At 32.2% G+C, this 20,181-nt stretch overlaps 1 protein-coding gene across 1 annotated transcript in view; it reads right to left on the bottom strand.

The window, feature by feature from the left end:
* Positions 1-3,550: 3,550 nt before the first annotated feature.
* Positions 3,551-20,181, bottom strand: part of LOC150092731 (uncharacterized) — a 303,164-nt gene continuing 286,533 nt past the window's right edge. Inside the window, exons 14-17 of the mRNA XM_090414579.1 lie at positions 19,581-19,738; positions 12,255-12,411; positions 7,299-7,400; positions 3,551-4,464 (exon numbers count right to left, since the gene is read on the bottom strand). Coding sequence (XP_090270705.1) covers positions 4,357-4,464; positions 7,299-7,400; positions 12,255-12,411; positions 19,581-19,738 — 525 coding nt within the window. The 3' untranslated portion in view covers positions 3,551-4,356. The remainder of the gene's footprint in view (positions 4,465-7,298; positions 7,401-12,254; positions 12,412-19,580; positions 19,739-20,181) is intronic.

The raw sequence follows: 20,181 nt of genomic DNA, 5'->3' as shown, positions 1-20,181 counted from the left end.
TTATGCTTGGGTCAAGGATTAAACAAGAGCATAATTTATTGTCGATTACAATTAATTGACAACCAAGCAAAAAAACTTTCTGTGTTCAGTGATACTACCTCAGTGTAAGTATTGCATTATCCTAAAATGTTGCATATGTTGATATTCATCCTTCCAGGTGCACAAACTTCGTCACCTAATCTTCACAACTGGGATGTTGTGCTTAGGCATAATGCATTTTCCAGGCATGTACATGTATACGCTTACCTATCTGATCAGAGAAAAATGTAATATGACATATCTTCCATAACACAGACTCGCAACACTTTACAGACCGGTCACAACGATCAAGAGTACAGATTACACTGGTATATCGTAGTCTTCATTCTTGACTGAATGGTTGATGATTGGCTTATGTACAGCAGCACTTTTATAGAAAGTAAAACAGTGCAGCTTTTATGTAGTGTGTTAATACTACATTAAGGACCTCTGGGTGATCACTTCCTCGTTTGACTTTGGAGATTTCATCTTCCAAGCCTACTTTGTTTCGTAGGTGTTATTCTGTGCATTTCATGATGGAGGTGGTACCTTCACATTTCCACTGTCTGATAGTACTACATATAGTTAACTGTAGTGATGTAATCTTCTACCCCTATTACAAATACAGAGGCCACTGATATGGCTTTTTGATTCAAAATCAAAATAATTTTCTGTTTAATACCTGTAGTCAAAAAATTAGACTACACTCAAGGAGTTAAGTAAATCTTTCTTTCTTCCTCCTACATAAAGCATGCCCAACACACTAAGATAACTAAGAATATCACTCATAGTCCAGAATAAATTTTAGTCATCTCTAAAATATATGACTTATTCACAAATATTTCAATCAGTGATAATTTTTTTTTTTGCTACAGAAAACATGTATTTCTAATTGATATCAATGCTCTTCCTTTTTCCATGTTCTCCAATCAAGTTACTCTGTATTGCAAAATATTCACCTATAAAAAGGAAGGCACAATGCTATGAGTTCACCATCTTTAGAAGTAATGTACACTCAAATGCTCCCCACTAAAACATCAAGTTTGGTTAAGATTTCTAGATTATGCTGTCAGCATTTGGCATGTATCTGCAAAACCAGTGACATATTAAATAATACTTTAACAAGAAATTATATTCTTGTGTTTATCCTTTATGTTAGTGGGAGCATGTGAAGTAATTTCATAAACAGCTACATATATACTGAGACAATGATTTTTGCAAACAAAATTTTGCAAATAAATTTAAATAATAAGGAACACTTTCTTTAATAATGATTATTCAAAAAAAAAAGTGATCAATAAAATAATCAATTCCAATCCACAAAAAATGCTACAGCCATCTCATACAGCAGAGTCTTGTTAAATTAACAGGTATTCCATTATTACAATAGCAAACCTACTTGTAAATCTCACCCAAATGTACACATTTATTTAGTTCATTGAAGGATTCTCCTCCAAATGGTCAGAAAATGCTGTATACCTAAACAAGAAATACAATTTAGTGGCTACTTTTCTTTCTATCAATAAATTATCATCACGCTTTCCATCTTCAAAAGAGATACACTCTCCTCTGGCTCTTCTGATGTCCATCAAGTTCCTTGTGAGTGTCATCATTCTTACTTCAGACAAACCAGACTCTTAGTGGAAAAGTGAATATAAGAACACCAGTCTTACATTAACAATGCGAAATCTGACTTGGCATAGCATGGAATAGATACAGACGACAATATCCTATGGTCTGAAATACACTTCATCTATGTCAGTAAAAATTTGACATAGATGAAGTAAGGCCTCAGTGCTTACAGAAAGCACTGAGGCCTTACTTCACTGTCCGAACTTAAATCGGAATGACTGCTTTCATTAAGATATGGGTAGGTCTTATTCTAATCACACATCATCTCAAAGGTTTTTTTTTTTTTTTTTTTAATACAGTTAATGAATAACTAATAATATGTTTCTTCAGTAATACCTCTGCATTATTTTATGTATAACATCACATAGCTCTTACTGTTTCAAATCAACTCACTGTTCATGTTCTGCCTTATAATTAACAGTCATTGCCACTGATAATGGCTGTAATATTCAGGCTCAAATATATGGCTTTAAATAAATAAATATTATTAATTTATTTATTTCCTTGTATTTTCATGTCAATTAAAGATACATACTATATGCATATATCTAATTCCTAAATCTTCCCATGCACAGGACTGGTGATACTAATAGGTACATTTTTACAGCCTGAATCTCCAATTATCAACAATCCAGCTTCCCAGTCTATAGAAAGAGACAACCATATAGGACTCAATAAATGTTTTTTTAACTCTGTATGTTTCTGTCTGGACATACAGAGTTAAAAAAACATTGCTACCTAGAGCTTAAAAGAACACCAGAGTAGCTTTCAACATATTTAAGATGGAATATGTAATCAGCATTTTCATTAAAAACTCGATATTAAATCCATTTCAGATACTGTTCCTAATGGAATGCATTAACTCTTCATTATCATTTAATGAAAATTTCGGTGATTTTCTCAATGTATGAATATTCATAAATTTTTATTTTCCTCATCAGATGTCACACCCATTTGCAATGATTCTTAAGACTGGCTTTTGCTATTTGCTCTCATTTGTGTACTGCTTGTGTAGTGTGCATATATAAATATGCCCCAGGATAACCCTGATATGAGGAATGAAACACTGAAAAATTAATAAATTTTATATTTCTCTAAAATTTCAGATGGGAGATGAATTTTATTACTCAGTGTGAGACCACCACACTTGATTACTGGAGGCCTGAAGCAAGCTGAAAGAGTTGTGTGTTTGGTTCCTAGATCATGGTTTCCAGATTATGCAAAAAAAAAAAATAAATAAAATAAACATAATATCTATATCTAAGATAATAAAAATAAAAAAATCCTTAACTTGTGCACTAGGTTTACAACCATTCATGGGTGGAAGTTGCATTAAAAAAAGTAGTTCAGCTAAAAAATCGCTAACGCCTTTTTATTTCCGTATATAGGAAGTGGCAAGGCCATTTTAGCCCTATTTAACTTTTGGAGACTGAGTGGACAGTTCAATCTCTGCTGCTACCCAATCAGAGATAGCTGGCCCAAGGCTATCACTAATTAAGCGGTACGCAATGGAGAGAGATGGCTCAACAAGTGCTGCCGTCTCATGGTCCCTAACCCTCACACAATATATTTAACATCTGAGATAATGTGGGTTCTACGATCGATTTTCTTAAGTTTACGGGATGAAAAACCCGAGTTTCTGAGAGAAAAAACCTGCTTGCCTGTGCCAGAGATTGACTAACTCGGGAACCGGTCGAAAAAAGGCTTAAAAAAATTTCCTCTTGTAGCTGACTAGAGGAAATTTTATGCATAATAATATGCATCCAGTTTTTAAGGAGCTACACAGGCTCCTAAAAAACTAAAAAAAAAGTAGTTTATGTTGCAATTTATTTAACAATATGTATGACATACTGTTTCATGGTAAAGAAAGCTATCACAAGAAATAATCAGAATCTACTGCTTGAAAAATAACTTAAGTTTTATTTTCCACTTGAAGCATCTAACAAATGTGATTCATAACAACAGAATAAAGTAGTAGATGTAATTCCTCTACTTTAGTCATTTACTGCACTAACTACATGTAGAAAAGATATTATTGGTTATATTTTCTGTAACCAATCAGTCTGTTGTTTGAGTCTTAGCTTCAACTAAGACAAACTTCTATGCCTCTCATTTTCCAAACAGAGAGAGAATATTAAAAAAAATTGCTGCATTCCATTGCACAGACATTTTGAAAATGAAATTTAGTTTGGTTTGATTATTTAGAATTGTGGCTAAAACAACTATGGCTGATATATTATGTTTGTTAATTACACTTATGGTTCTCTGACAAGTGCAGTTTTACAGGATGAAAAACATGCCTTTCGAGAAAGAAAAGCCCAGATAAAAGTACCTCATATCCTAGATGTTCGAATCCAAGTTTTTCCAAATGAAGGGCAAATTTTGTCTCATTGAAAATTCACAATAAGACAAATGAGCAAGACCTGGTATAAATATGTCAATTCACATAAAGTTTTTAAAAAGTCAACATTTACAAAAAGAAAATCATTCTAATACACAGATGTATAAATAATTATACAATTCATTTTTTTTTTTTTGAATTAAAAATAAAGGTATACAAAAAAAAAAAAAAAAAAAAGGTGGGTGGGGACAAAAACCGCACTAGTCATTTTAACAAACTTTGCATATTATAATATGCATCCTGAAATATAATATGCATCCAGTAATAAATTTCATTCTCTGTAACAAAAGATGGCAAAGAGCACCTTATACAGCTATTCCTTTCTTACATGTACTAGCTTTTCTTCGTTTTAGTTTCCTGGTTCCAACATCTGAATCTGTGTCCTGGCTGTCACAAACTTCTAAGTCATGTAACTAAAATAATAAAAATAATAATTAATTAAAATATAAGAAATTTTATGTCTGACTTCTGCAGTTTCTTCGACATTAATTATACTTGCTTTAATATGTAATCAGTGCAAGCTGATTAACTGTTTGTCTGTACCCATGTAAAGGGTTTCCAATGAAATGTCTATTTTAATTACAGTCTACCAGCATTTCCCTTTGAATATTACAAACATTGTATTCTTTAATCTTACAAATTTAAAAGTGTTGCCTAAGGATTTAGTTTCATAGCTGATTTTTCTATATTATAAATTTGTTTGCAAAACTTCAAAATTAATTGCTACTCAATTCAATTGCCATTTAAGAAAATAAAAGCGGTGTGATAAGGAATTAAACAAATTTTATAGCCCAGTGTGAGACCATCACTCTGAATGCCGGAGGCCAGAAGAAGCTTTATAAGCTTTATAATGTGCCATGTTAAGTCTCTTGAGTACAGTTTCCAGATTAACTCTTAACTCACTCATAGTATTAATGAACTACAGTTTTACAACCTACTGCAGGCAGGATTAACATAAAAAAAAAATAAGTAAATAAAGCACTGATCTTTATTTGGAATGGATGATTTTCCATATCATCCTTGCCAGGTGTCATGATAATTTTCGCTGTATATCTTTCTAATTTTAGTATAAGTTATGTCAAAGCACCCAGAGAGCACACCAACTGACAGACAAATAGGCTGTGTAGATAGAATTGACTGTCCTCTTATAGCATTAATTAAGTTTATATGAAGGCATGTTACCAGACCATGATAGGCCAGTGAGTCTAGATAAAAATCTATTTCACAAAATATAAAATAAAAAGTATCTCCAAGGATAGTATATCAAAATCCAATAAAAAAAAGGAACTAATTTTTCTTATATGTCACAGTAACACAGATAAATTATATTGCATTTTTGATGCAAATAAAATTAAAACCAAATATCTTTCTTTGAGAAAGCAACTTTCTGAAAATGTTTAGTTTGTTCAAAAAAATTTCAAACAAGTATGATTCAATTCTTCAGGATGTTTGAAATCCACAGAGAGAGAGAGAGAGAGAGGCTGAAGCAAAACTGGTAAAAAGTTGCTTACTTCTAAATCCATAATGTGACTAATTTTTAGCCTTTTACATTAATATTGAATAGCAAATAATATATGCTCAGCATTTCTTAGAATAAAAGTGTGCATATTCAATTTTTCCTGAAACTCTTCTCTTTACAAATGATACAGACTTACTTTCTCCCAACTAAAACAAAGAATATGTCAAAGTATAGTTTCTAAGTCTTATCTTGCAATCAAATCACAGACTTATATGAATGGAAGAATATCTTCTGAAAATGTGATGGAAATAATGAGAGAAAACCTCACTGCAACCTCACTAAGTGCAATAAGTTATCTGCTGTATTAAAATTCAATGAAGAACTTACATTTATGATGGTTTTATAAGTGAAACCAGCCTGCGATGAGTCTTGTAACTCCATGATGGTCCAGAATAATAATAATAATAATAATAATAATAATACTGTGAAAAAGTGTACTTTTTTATCACAAATCAACATTGTACAATCCTAATATAATTTTTGTTATCCATCTCTGCACTCTCTCCAAGGTGACTTCATTCCCTTCAAATCCCAGTGACCAGATCTCAGCAAAGAAATCCAGATGATCTAATCAAAGCTTTATACAATGGGACCACCACACTTATCTTTCATGGCCAATGTTCTCCTCAACATTGTAGTAATTCTCTCAGATTTTTTCAAAACCTTTGTAATATGTATTCTGAACTTGTGCCATGTGCCATTACAAGAAAACTTGAACAGACTGATTAAGTGGACACAGGAGTGAGGATACCAGTTCAATGTTGCAAAATGTAAGGTTTTAAAATTTGGAAAACAAAGATCGGATGTAGAATTTATGCTTGTGGGGATATATTGTTAGAGGTGAAAGAAATCAGAGATGTTGGAGTGATGGTGGATAAGGATCTAAAATTTATAGGACACTGCCAAAATTGTGAGGACAACACAGCAAATTCTGGCACTGATGCAGATGACACTGACTTATAGAAGTAAGGAGATTCTTGTTCCATTGTATAAGGCCTTGATTAGGCCACATATGGACTACTGAACACAGATTTGGTCATCTGGTTATGAAAAGGATAAAGGGACGTTGAAATGGGTCCAGAGGCTAATGACTAAGGTAGTTTCTGACCTTTGAATGTCAAATATGAAGAAAGGTTGAGAAGATGCAATTTCATAAGTGGTTGTCATAGGATTAACAATGAAGAAATTTTTCATAAAATGGTGGGAGACCAGAGGAGAGCAAGGCCATCCTTGGAAACTGTATAACAAGGTTGATAAGTAGGTTTTTTTTGTAATAGTGTTGTGAATGATAGGAATGTATTACCTGAGAACATGGTCTGCAGAGAATTTGAATATGTTTAAGGCAAGGTATGATGAGTTGTGTGTACTCATCCATCTAACTCCTATCTGATTAACCCTCCTTACTTAAGGTATAAAATTTAATATCGTTTCTTCTGGATACTCTTTAACTATCTCCCATGTGCAACTAACATTCTTCCCTTGCAAGGTTTTATGCCGTGGCACAATGAATGAGTTTAAAGCACGGTTTGATTGGATTTGTGTATAGCAGCATGTACTTCCCACAATGAGTCTTTTCCCTCCATGGAGGGATGGCATTAATAATAATAATAAACATTTACAACTCTTCAGCAGTGAATTTTATTTTTAAAATAAAGCATGATATTTTAAGAATTTTTAGAATATACTTTATATATTCATTTTATATATTTAACTCGAATGAATACTTACATCTAAGATATGAACTGCTCTTTTTCTAGTCCTTTGATGACATTTCTCATTACTGACATTTTCTAAGCAAAGGTCTTCTGCTCTTGAAGTCAATTCCTCTACCTATTAAAATTTTGTATAATAATACAGACTAAGCTAGATTTTGATTAAAATAGCCTTTCATTTAACAGAGGGAAACAATGCACATTTCTAGATATAAATTCCAATGGAAAATATATTCACAGTTATATTTTTATAATATAAACTGGTTATAGTGTTTCATAACAGTAATCATTTCAACAAGTAATAGTTAAACAGCTTCATAAAACCTCCTACTGAGTTTGAAGTTTATGAACCCTCCTGTATTTTGAGATGCGAGGCGTTTAGGGGGGAAAATACCATCTTTAGTTTCCGAAGACTTCAATTTGGCATTGGAAAGTAATATAAATAGAGGATAATTATAAAAACATTGTCATTAAAAACTTTGAACTAGAGAGAGCTTATGAGAATACAACCATTGGTATCAAAGTTGCCTTGGCTTGCACTGCCTTAAAACTGCAAAACTTGCTAAACTGACTTAATCATGGAGGATCTCAAACAGTGAATATTATATTTGATATCTATATGATTTCTAAACTAAAGTAAAAATCTAGTTCTGACAATCCCTACATGCCACGTAACGAAGCCAAATAGTGGGGTTTTGTGGGGCGGAGTTTAAGACTTTCTCTTCAAAGGTCTCCATAAAGAAATTGGCCAAGGGTGGGGAAAGTGGTGAACCCATGGCTGTCCCCTCTATCTGTTTGTAGAACTTTCCTTGCCAAACGAAATAGCCTGAGTTCATTGTGAACTGAAATGGGGCTGAGATATCGGGAGGAAACTTGGCTTGGATGAGCTCTAGAGCTCATCCATATAGAAGTTATTTATTAAAGTTACCTTTAATTAATATACTTTATATGTGTTGTTAATTCCATAAACTAATTACCAGACAAACTAATTAGCCTTGCTACTAGAATAATAGAAAATTAATTAATTTATAATATTATATAATATTTTATAAATAATTATAATTTTATAAATATTTTATTTTATTTTATTTATAATATATATATAAATTTATAATATTATTCAGTGTAAAATTGATTATTGTATTATTAAATTGATTTTAATGATGTTGGTTTGAAAAAAAAAAAAAAAGAAAGAAAGAAAGAAAACAGTAGTGAGAAAAATATTTATGCATTGTAACTCACCATAGAAGTCAGCTGAGCAGGGGAAGCAGCAGAAGGATGTCAACTTATCGGAGAAATGCTTACCGTATTTACTCGAATATAATATGACTCGCGCCCCTGATTTTACTTTACAAAAAAAGACATCGAAAAGTTTTGCATATTATCTCGCACACGAAAAATGTTTAAACTTATTCGTCAAGACAATAGTAACTCACTCCCTGCAGTAACAACATGCCCTCCCCAACAACCATTATACTGTAGATGCAAGAAAAACAAGTGTAGTTTTATTGTATCCCTAATAAGGTACAGAGGCTTTTGCAGTCTGTGTAATATATTTCTCAACAAATTGTGTGATTCATTAGTTAAAGCAGTTTTTATTCCAGCTGTCTCTAATGGCATTATTATTGTCCCCTCCCACAGAAACTATGCTGTATAGATTCAAGCAAAACCATATGTTGCACTTAAACACAATATCTAACTAAAATCTATTATCCAATTTTTCAATTACATGAAATAAGTGTTTATTTTATTACATTTGAAATTCTTGATGTCATTATGACAGATCACAAAGGCTAACTTCAAATAAAATTCTACCACGAACTGAAACATGCCATATAATTACGGTGACCATACATCCTTTATTTAAGAGGACAGTCCTTTATTTCACTGCTCTGTCCTTTAGATTTTTTTTTCCCTAAAATGGCCATTCTTCGATTGTCCTTTATTTTGTGAACTGAAATAGTAAATTGAATATTGATGCCAACATATTTAAAGATGCAATTCATAAATTTTACCAAACCCACATTGATTATTTAAATAACCTGGAACAGCTGTTTCGTGGAAACGAAAGTATTTGAATGGGTATATTTGCTACGAGAAATCCCTCTGTGGGCGAAGATCGAGGAAAGTGTTTTGTTCACTTCCAGTCACCGAACTATTTGATGAAGTTTTGTGTATTAAAAGTTATGTCACCAGTGAAAAGATCGAAGAATGGCGACAAAATGACGAGTCCCGCCAACGTACTTGGGTTGAAATTTTTAAATATTTCGCAGATAAACAGGTATCTTTTAAAACCATTTTAAAAATCATTGAATTTTGCTTATGTCTCCCTGAATCTAATGCCCAGGGAGACATAATCTTTTGTAAAATTTAATTTAAAATATTAAATTTTTAAATAATAATATGATTGTTTAAAATGCTATGTATATGCTATGTTTTACAATAAACATTATAAAGCTTTTTAGTTTTAGTAGTGAAACAAATAAACACAATCTTTTTTTTTTTTATTATGAAACAATTTCTGATTTGTCCTTTATTTTCTCAAAAAAAAAAAAAAAAAAAAAAAAAAAAAAGGTCACTGCACATATAATGCGTGCGTGAGTTTGCTTGCCAGCTCAAATGCAAACACGCAGGAATAAAATTCAACCAAGGGTTGAAATTTCATGTGAGTTGAGCCCTCCGATAATGAGAAGTTCCGTCGGAATGATAAATGACACCCCCCGTCGTGAATGTGTTAAAACTAAGAAATATATAGTGAATGTGTTATGACAGTTTCAGATGTTATGGAATTCGGTTGAAGAGAATTAGCATTTCAACTCAACAATTGTCGGTTGACTTTGTCTTTGGGTCACGTGATCTTTTGTTAATACTGCACCAATCATATGCACATCTTCATAGCTGCTCTCTTGTAAAACAAAATTTAACTTATATGTATTGTAATAATTAAAAACAAAGTTGAATTTATAAGCATATAAAAGGATATCAGCTGTAAATCGTGGACGTGTCACCTCTAGCAAGTGTGCCATAGGTTCGCCATCTATGTTTTAAGAGATGAGTATTGTGGGTTCTACTCCAATCATCCAAAATTTGACTTTCTGATCAAGCCTCTTGAATTATGCAATACAGTAGCTGGTTATATCAGTGAGCATTTATTGTCAAATATCATCTACTCCTGTTGCTATGTCATATTTGAGTTTTCTCATGGATTTTCTAGCTAAAAAAGATCCAATATTGAATTTCTTTTAAATACTTTTACCAGTGTTCTATTAATGTTTATTTAATTTAATAATTTTTCAAAAGTCATTACTCTATCTAGAATATCTTCATATTTATAGGTTGAAACCATTTCTGAGTTTTTTCACAGTACTCTTTCCTCCATTTCCAGGTGTTTTTTTTTTTTTAAATAACTTCCAGAATATCCTGCCACCTTCATGATATTCATCTTCTATACCTCCCCAAAATCTTCCATTGACTTTTTTATAGTTTTTTTCATATATAATTTATCTTTCTTTCTTACATGTTTATCTGTATTCTCTCATGCCACCTGGTGACTTACTTACCAGGAGCATTCTATATGATGTCTTCCTTTCCAGGACTGCCTCTAATTTCTTGAGGTTCACTATGAAATTTTGGTTTTTCTATCTCTGCAGATAATTTCAACACATACCTCCCTATTGATGTTTACTCAATAAGAAGACATGAATTTTCTTAACTGATGATTTCTTCAGATTCAGCCACTGAAGATGCTAAGATCTGGCTCTTGTTTTTCACTCTTTCTTTTTTTTGTTTCAATAAAATTTGTATGTTTGAATCTACAGTTCACCTCTGAAAGATGCTTAATTTCAATTCTTTTAGAAAACTTTCGTACATACCATATATGCTGGTATATGCTGACACATGAGGCGACAGGATGCATAAATTGTCTAATAAATAAATAAACATTCTGAAAAAAAAATTTTGGGTAACAATCCCCAAAATTTCTTTTCAGAATGTTTATTTTGTGCTCTACTCAATGTATAAGATGAGTATCTTATACACACTGTATAAGATGACCATAAATTTTACACTTACCACTGACAGCTTCTTACATATTACTTTGACTTTAATATAATATAAGCAAAGAAATCACAGCAGGTATTTTTTTTTACTAAAATTTATGAATAATTCTTCCAGTGCAAGAAATTACTTATGTTTTTACAAGTCTTTGGTTTTACATATTGTAATTCAAGTGATCATCATACTAGTAAAGTTTCATTAGGATTTAAATGAAAAAATTAAGTGCTTACCACAATGAATACATTTATTAAATACAAATATTTATATATAAAATATATTAATATATCAGTATATTAATATTCTAATTAACATAATATGAAAGCAAAGCTTATTTGAACACATTACATGAGTCTAACATAACAATGCTACACAGCATACATTACTGCAAGTGCTAGACAACGTTTTCCATTATCGAATGCTAAGGTTCAGATTTCATACCAAGTATGAGATGATCTCATGTTTCAGCAATTTTTTTCTTAACTTCAAATATCATCTTATACACTGGTACATATGGTATTTTTTTCTTGTTTTTTTTCCTATCGTTACTGTGCTGATTCTGAACCCAAAGATGGGCTCAGACACATCAATGGTGTATTAGCAATTTGGCCAATGTCTTCTAGACTCAACACATTTATCAGTCACCTCAACAATCAGTATGATCCATCCTGCGATTAAAAAAAAAACAAATAAACAGCACTATTATTTCTAAGCATTCCCATTATCTATTTACTACCAGGCTACTTGGCCTCCTCTGCTTACACGCATATACACATGGCTACTAATTTAAAATTGCAAATAAAAGGCCACCACATACAACCACATTTTTTAAATTGATTCTGATACAAGTGTAAAAAAAAGTAATATTTGATTTAAAAAGAAATATAGAAGTGAAAAAACAGTTTCCTAAAGTGCTTACCTCTTTAAATTCAGACTTTTTTATGCATACATGATTATCTGAAATATTTTCAGAAGACTGGGGAATATTTTTTTTCTCAAAGTTCTTTATGTTCATATATTTTGGTAATGCTATAGAAATCAGTGCATCTTTATTCACTAGTTTTCTTCCTTTTGACCTAAAAAAATTGATCATTTATAAATTACCATGCAAAATGATATTAAAATATAAAATAATAAAATGAAAAATCTGCTAACTAATAAAATTTTTGTTCACTTAATCTGAAATCAAATTTTACTATTAGTATCAGCACATTTCTTATTCATTATAAAGACCTACTCAAATATCTTATGAACTTAAAAATAGGAGAGGATATAATGTGCTTATAATTTTTTAATGATTTCATTGCAGATTCTTGAAGCTGCATTCAGAGAGAAAGGTGATGAACAAGTGCACATACAATACCTTTATCCTGATTTATTTGAATTTTAATAACAGCAAGAATACAGAGAAGTTCAAATAACATAAAGATCATCTCTATTGCACAACACTAACAAAACAAAAACACAGAATTATAGACCAATTAGTATTTCAGAAGTGGTATATAAAGCTGCAGAAGTCGATTAGAGTCAGAATTCAGGAATAACTAAACTGGGATTTCAAACATCAAGGAGAGAGAGAGAGAGAGAGACAGAGAGAGGAAGCTTTTTTTTTTCTTTTTTTTTAAATGGATAGATAATACCGCTATGATGGTGTATTATGGATATATAATATACCATCATCATTTGCTATTTTCTGTCTACTACCCAGATTGGTTTTGGTCTAGGTAGTCTTCCCATAATGCATAGCATTATACATGTCTGCAAGGAGATGTGCTTTGCATTATATGATATTAGGGAAAGTGATAAGAACTTTGCCACGAGTTGCCCCAGTCCTGAAGATACTTCAGGCGCAAACTTTGTTTGCTTACACTTAGATAAAGGATTAAACTAAATATATAATTTATAGTCTAACCAAGAGGGAAAAAAACTTCCAGCATAGCTCACTTGTTTCATAATTCTTAAAATCAAAAAGTTGCTTGTAATATTGTAGAAAATATGTAAAGAGTTCTGTAAAGGATGATTTGTATGATGATATAAGTTATTAAACAGCAGGTTTTCACTGAATCGATTATGCTGAATCACTGTATCACATGCCAGCCAAGCAAAACAGCTCATTTGTTTAATAAATTGCTGACAAATAAATGAATGAATAAATTAAATAAATTGTTATACTGAACTTTATAAAGAATTGAAAGTGCTATTTTAATTACATAAATATAAAGAGCTAATAAGCTTCATTTCGGCAATGAAAACATTACTTAAAATAAGGGGATATTAAATCCCAGATAGTTTTAAAACCGAATAAGAAACTCAAAGATTGGAATCAGAAAGTTTCTTGCCGAATATAGTAAACTATAAAGTATCGGCGACACTAGCGTTAGCAAATGCAAGTGATCCTAGTACATAGTACAATACTGGGCAGCTCGTTGCAAAGGTGAAGAAGTTCAGATCGCTATTCTTAGGTATTTTCCATAATGTAAAAACACATTTCCTAGGAAATGTATGCTGTTATTACATTATGGAGGGAGGTCACTACCCAGACCGGTTTCAGCCTTTTTTGAGGCTTCATCAGTGAGTAGCTAGACCTAATAATACCAAAGTGTATAGCGAAAAGAACTTATATACTCTGCGAACGAGTTATCCAAACAGGTGCAACCATTAAGTTACATAAATATAAAGAGCTAATAAGCTTCATTTCGGCAATGAAAACATTACTTAAAATAAGTTTACTATATTCAGCAAGAAACTCTCTGATTCCAATCTTTGAGTTTCTTATTCGGTTTTAAAACTATGTGGGATTTAATACCCCCTTATTTTAAGTAATGTTTTCATTGCCGAAATGAAGCTTATTAGCTCTTTATATTTATGTAACTTAATGGTTGCACCTGTTTGGATAACTCGTTCGCAGAGTATATAAGTTCTTTTCGCTATACACTTTGGTATTATTAGGTCTAGCTACTCACTGATGAAGCCTAAAAAAAGGCTGAAACCGGTCTGGGTAGTGACCTCCCTCCATAATGTAATAACAGCATAAATTTCCTAGGAAATGTGTTTTTACATTATGGAAAATACCTAAGAATAGCGATCTGAACTTCTCCACCTTTGCAACGAGCTTCCCAGTATTGTACTACGTACTAGGATCACTTGCATTTGCTAATGCTAGTGTCGCCGATACTTTATAGTTTACTATATTCGGCAAGAAACTCTCTGATTCCAATCTTTGAGTTTCTTATTCGGTTTTAAAACTATGTGGGATTTAATATCCCCTTATTTTAAGTGCTATTTTAATATTATTTTAGCCAAGAATTGAGGACAGTTTTGTATTATTTTGAATCTAGGTAAGTGTAAAGTTTAATAGCATTTTTAAGTTAAAATTTGAGTAAGTTAATTTCATCTTTGCTGAGAATCAGATCATACAGTACTGTACAGTTATTCTGGTGGAAAGGCTTATGCACTGGTTATCCATGATGGTATTACTTAAGGAAATTAGCAACATATACTAAAAAGAGTATATTAATTAGAAAAAACTTTTAATTTATATTTCCAATATTTCAGCAAAGTCTAATTGCCATCATCAGGGAACAAAAAATAAATTGATATATGTATGCAGGCACTACATAGGTAAGTATGACTGAAGCAGAAACAACAAAGGTAAATCTAAAGTCCTAAAATAGTGCTGCCTAGTGGGCTTGAATGGATGGATGTTCCTGGCTACTGGACTACAGTTATCAGGATAAGTACTTCCCAGATTTGTGGCAGTTTTATACAACCATATTTATTGAGCTTTGGGTAGTCCCTTAAGGCTGAGGCAGATTTCAGTAAAAGCTCAGAAAAGCAAATTCAAACATGAAGGCATCAACATCAAGGGTTCCTTACAACTGCTAATATACAAATGACAATCTGAATATCCAGCATACCTTAATTGGTAATTCATGACTAGTCTGACAGTGAAGGATTTTTACACACAAGACTTGGCTAGCTCAAACATCTATTACTCAGCATCCTTTTCTTTAGAACTCAGTAATAAATGAAATAGGACTAAATTATATCTTTAATCCTTGATCCCATTAGTAATTTTTTAATATCAAAAGCTCCACCACACACAAAAAAAAGGTCTCAAAAACCTATAACACAATAATGCTTTTTTTTTTTTTTTTTGCAAGGGAATTTAGAGAAAAGAAAGGAAATTTTCTGGAAGAGTTTGGAGTTGCATTCATCAAAGAAAATGGTACAGAGAAGACTGTTCCAAAGGATAGAGGGATATAGAATGTAGAAGAGAATGAGAAGTTGGCTTGATGAGTTTGGTGATGAACCATATATGAATAGTGACCGGCAGTTGCTTATGTTCACATGCGATGTGAAGGAGAGGAATTGTTGTGATCAGTTCAGTGCTGCAGTGTCCCTGAAAACATCTGTAGAAAATAATGCAGAAACAGAGCATCTAATGAAAAATGATCTGGAGGAAGTTAATGAACAGAGTCAGCAATTGGAGGGAGTCAGTGAGAGAGGAATCATCTATTATGTGAAAAGCTCTCTTCACAATCCAATCAAGCATCCAATCAAGTGACAGCAGTATTCTAAGGTTGAATAGATTTGCAATTTATAAATGTGTAATGTTTAGAATAAAAAATAATACCAAGCTTTTTGAAGGCTAAAGAGGCTATTGATGTGATATGTTTATGTTAAGAGAATGTTATCAAAAGTGAGTGAGAGTGTGGCATGATCTTTCTTCTAAGAAATAAGACAGGATTTTGGTTTGATAGCATTAAAATTTAGTTCTAATTCAAGGCACTGACCACAAAAGATCTTGAAGCTTGAGTCATCTGAGTACTGCAGGATTTTGTAAATGACAGAGGAATGGAGTATACTGTCATCAGATCCTATGATATGAATAGGATTGGATGTTAGTGAGAGAAGATCAGTGATTTGTAGAAGAAAACCTTGTAAAGGAGCAGAAAAACTTGGGGTACAATGGCATTGATAGAAAAATTAGACGAGAGCGAACCATCCACCATGCCACATGAAGAACCAGAGAGGAAGCTGGTAATCGACTCCTAAAGGGTAGGAAAGAGACCATATGATGGCAGCTTGGTAAGAAGGGGTCATGATGATGTTAGACTTGATCAAATGCCTTGGCATTTGATCATGTCTAGCATCAGTCTGACACATGAGTTCTCCAAATCTTTCTATGGCTTGTGTCCAAAGGTGGTAAGATTAACAAAGATGTCTGCTGTAGAATGAGAATGGAAGAATTTGCGATCACTGTATAACTGATGGGTCTCACAGATAATGAAGAAGCTGGTTGTTGATGACTTTCTCCATTAATTTTGAGAGTATTGAGTTGAGGGCAATGGGATGATAGTTTGATGGCTGACTTTTTTAGGAAAAGACAGATAAAAGCTTTCCTCCATACTGCTGGATAGATGCCAGATGAGTATGACATCTTATAAAGGCCATATTACCTGGTGTTAATTCTGGAGCACAAACTTTTAATACAACCGTACAGATACCATATGGCCTGGGGGGGGGGGATATCAGTATTAAGGTTATTGAGTATTTTTCTGATATCCCTCTGACAAAAGATCAGAGAAGGCACACTGTGGGTGGTTTGTGAAATAGTACAAGATTTGCGTTGGTCATCTAATCTGGACTTGGAGAATTCTGATGCAAAAGAAGTTTGTCTTATCTTCAGGGGATTCAAATGAAAGAAAGTTGGAAACATAGTAGGACAGATGTTTTGACCAATAATCTTGGCAAGGGGGAACAGAAGGCTTGACTGCCATTTGAAAAGGAATGGAGCTTAGTGCAATTAGCCCTAACAAAGTCTGCTTTAGATTTTTTGAATGTCTGTGCATTGTTATAAGCTGTAGTAAGCTGAGTGAGAAGCTGGAGTTGCTAACGTATTAAGTTTCTTCTTAAAAACACCAAAAGTAATACCAAATGGTACCATTATTATAGTGCCATAGGATAAGGCTGAGTTTGCCTGGGAGATGGACAATCTGCAGAAAAAGAAACATGGAAGGTTATGGCCAGAATTATCAAGAGGAGAGTTAACATTAACAGTGTATCTGAAGAAAGAGCTGATTAAGAAAAGGTCCATGATGTTGAGACAGTGATGAAGATTATTGGATTATCTAGAAGGTAGGTAGTTAGATGAATGATTTGCATTAGATCATTATCAAAACCAAGCATTTAGCATCTCTTTCAGCTTGGTTTATGAAGTTAGAGAAGAGGAGCCAGTCAGAATTATGGATGTTGAAATCTCCAAGGAAGATTATATCACTGTTTGGGTAATTAGACTGTATGAGATAAACTTTCAGAAAGAGATAATCAAAAAAGTTACTATCATCAGTAGTAGGAGAAGTGTAAAAGCAGCAAATGAAGGTAAATGAAGCAAGGAATATCAGAAATCACATCAGCATGTTCCACCCTTCTTTACAGAAATCATCATGCATGATCTAATGCAGAAAATTTAGATTAGCTGTAGTCATTGAAGATGTCAGTTAAGGTTCAGTGAAGAATATTATTCTCTACTGAACAGACTGCATTCGGATGTCTAAGTGGTGGGGGTGCAGTTCATCACTGATGCTGGTATTAAGCTTCTGGATGTTGGTAAAGTCTATATGAAAGTTGTTTTTTTTTTTTACATGAAATTTTGTTGTTGCGTTGCTTTCTTTTAAGACTAATAAAAGAATCCAGTGACCATGCTGACTGCTTTTATGAGTCTGTTCTGCTAGATTAAGGTCAGAAGAACAGGCACATACAGAGAACATGTCTTACTGATTAGAAATAATGTGAATAATTTAAATTACTTGCATATTATAAAGCAATAGGATTTCAGATTCACTTATTATTAAATATATAACTTTTTTAATCATTTTGGATGTTTTCTCTTTTCATGATATGTCAGACTAGTGTATGTTAAGTAGCTGAGTCATGCTTTTGTTTATTTCACTATAGTTCCATGTATAGATAAATTCCACCTTCTCTCTCTCTCTCTCTGTGTGTATGTGTGTCGGTTGAAACATTGAGGTAGCAGATTCAGTATTTAAAAAATGCAACATACAAACTTATCTTAACTCATTCAGGAAACTGCTGTCACTCCATTCTGTCACTTCACCTTCCGCATTGCATTGAGGAGTTTATATAACTTCTTGTTCAAGTAAAACTTCTAATTATAACAGAGAGAGAGAGAGAGAGAGAGAGAGAGATACCTTTCAACATCAGTTAAAGACCCTAAGAACTATATAAGATTTCTGTAGTATGGAAAGTTCAGTTTGGTGATTATGCTATCAAAAATGATCACAGGATCCTCTGGAGAGAAAAACAAAATCACTCATTAAAACAAATACAGGCTTGAAGGACTTCTCAAGGAGTCTATGGAATCTATAATCATTCATTCATCTCTGAACAAGAATAACTGTGTCACTATATCTAAAATTCAGATAATGCACATTAGATGCTGTCTCTTCTAATGACCACTTGCATCTAATGCAGAAGCTGCATTGGAAATTCTTTTCTCTTTTAGACATGTGATATCCTGTTAATATTCTTTTGTGACAATGATGAAATACAGAAATTTATTAATTAAAATTTTCTTTTTTTATTTATGTAAACAAACCCTATATGATTCCAGTTAATATACTACTACTAAAAACCAGTTTTAGGTTGAAAAAGTTTATTTCACTATAGTTCCATGTATAGATAAATTCCATCTTCTCTCTCAATCAAGATTGCTAAACATAGATAGAATCTCAAAAAATCTCTTACAGATTTTTTGAGATTCATAAAATGTAGCGAGATTTTATGAAAATTAAAAAGAATAAAATAAAATAAAATAAACAATAAGAATAATAAATTATAAAGTATTCAAAAGAACAGCCCCCCCCCCCATACACACACTGTTAAAATCTTTCCTTCTATTCTTCTCTTGTTTTGAAATTTTTTCTCCGACTAATAAAAGAACACAAAGGGTTTCATATTACACAGCATGTTGAAATGTTATTTTCTAGTAAGGATTTTTTTAAAATTATATCTCTTAAAAAAACATATCTGTTTAATTTGTTTCAGATTATAAGGTATGAGCTATCTGAAACAAGTTAAACAGATTATAGTCCAGTATGAATGTGTAAAAAACATGGACTGTGATGCTTGGTGACTATACATACTTTCATTTTTTTAATGCATGAATAGACACACATATTTGTTATATGTAGATAATTTTAAAACTAACATATTAACATACCTGCCCTTCCCTGTAGTAATATATCCTTCTCTTTGAAGTCGTTTAATCAATGATTCAGCAACACAGTATTCCACTTTTAGATTCTTAGCCAATATTGTTGTTTGTATAGTTTTAAGCTTGGTGCAAGCTATAAGAGTACGCCGCCAGATACTGAGAGCCTTAGTTGTTAAAATAAACACATAATGAAACTGCAGTCTAAACAATACACAAAAGATGCAAAAACTAAATAAGCAAAAAAAAAAAAAAAATGTTTTAAAATTAATGCAACTGAAATGTTTATGTTCATAAAAATTAATGAAATGCAAGATCAGAAGAAGAGCATTAAATTAAGTTAAATACCAACAGAACAATCACAAATAAATATCTTGCTACTGATAATGAAGTTGTAAAAAACTGACAGAGAATCTAGCTTTCATTCATTTATTTGGGTGGTAGCTAAAGTCAAAACTTTAATCTCATTTCAATACTAAAGTTTTCACTAATTAGTGAATATTATTAATAGCTACATGGAGTCAACTGCAGGTCTTGCTTGACCAGCAGTAACATATAGTATACTGTGATTTTAAATTCACTCATACACTTCACATTCATAGCATATTCA

This window comes from Typopeltis vanoorti, chromosome 25 (genome assembly GCF_054136105.1).
Source record: "Typopeltis vanoorti isolate ZY-2024b chromosome 25, IOZ_Tvanoo_1.0, whole genome shotgun sequence".
NCBI classification, from domain to species: domain Eukaryota; kingdom Metazoa; phylum Arthropoda; class Arachnida; order Uropygi; family Thelyphonidae; genus Typopeltis; species Typopeltis vanoorti.
The sequence above is the reverse complement of the archived record's forward strand: the minus strand, read 5'-3'. Positions and strand labels throughout refer to the sequence as shown.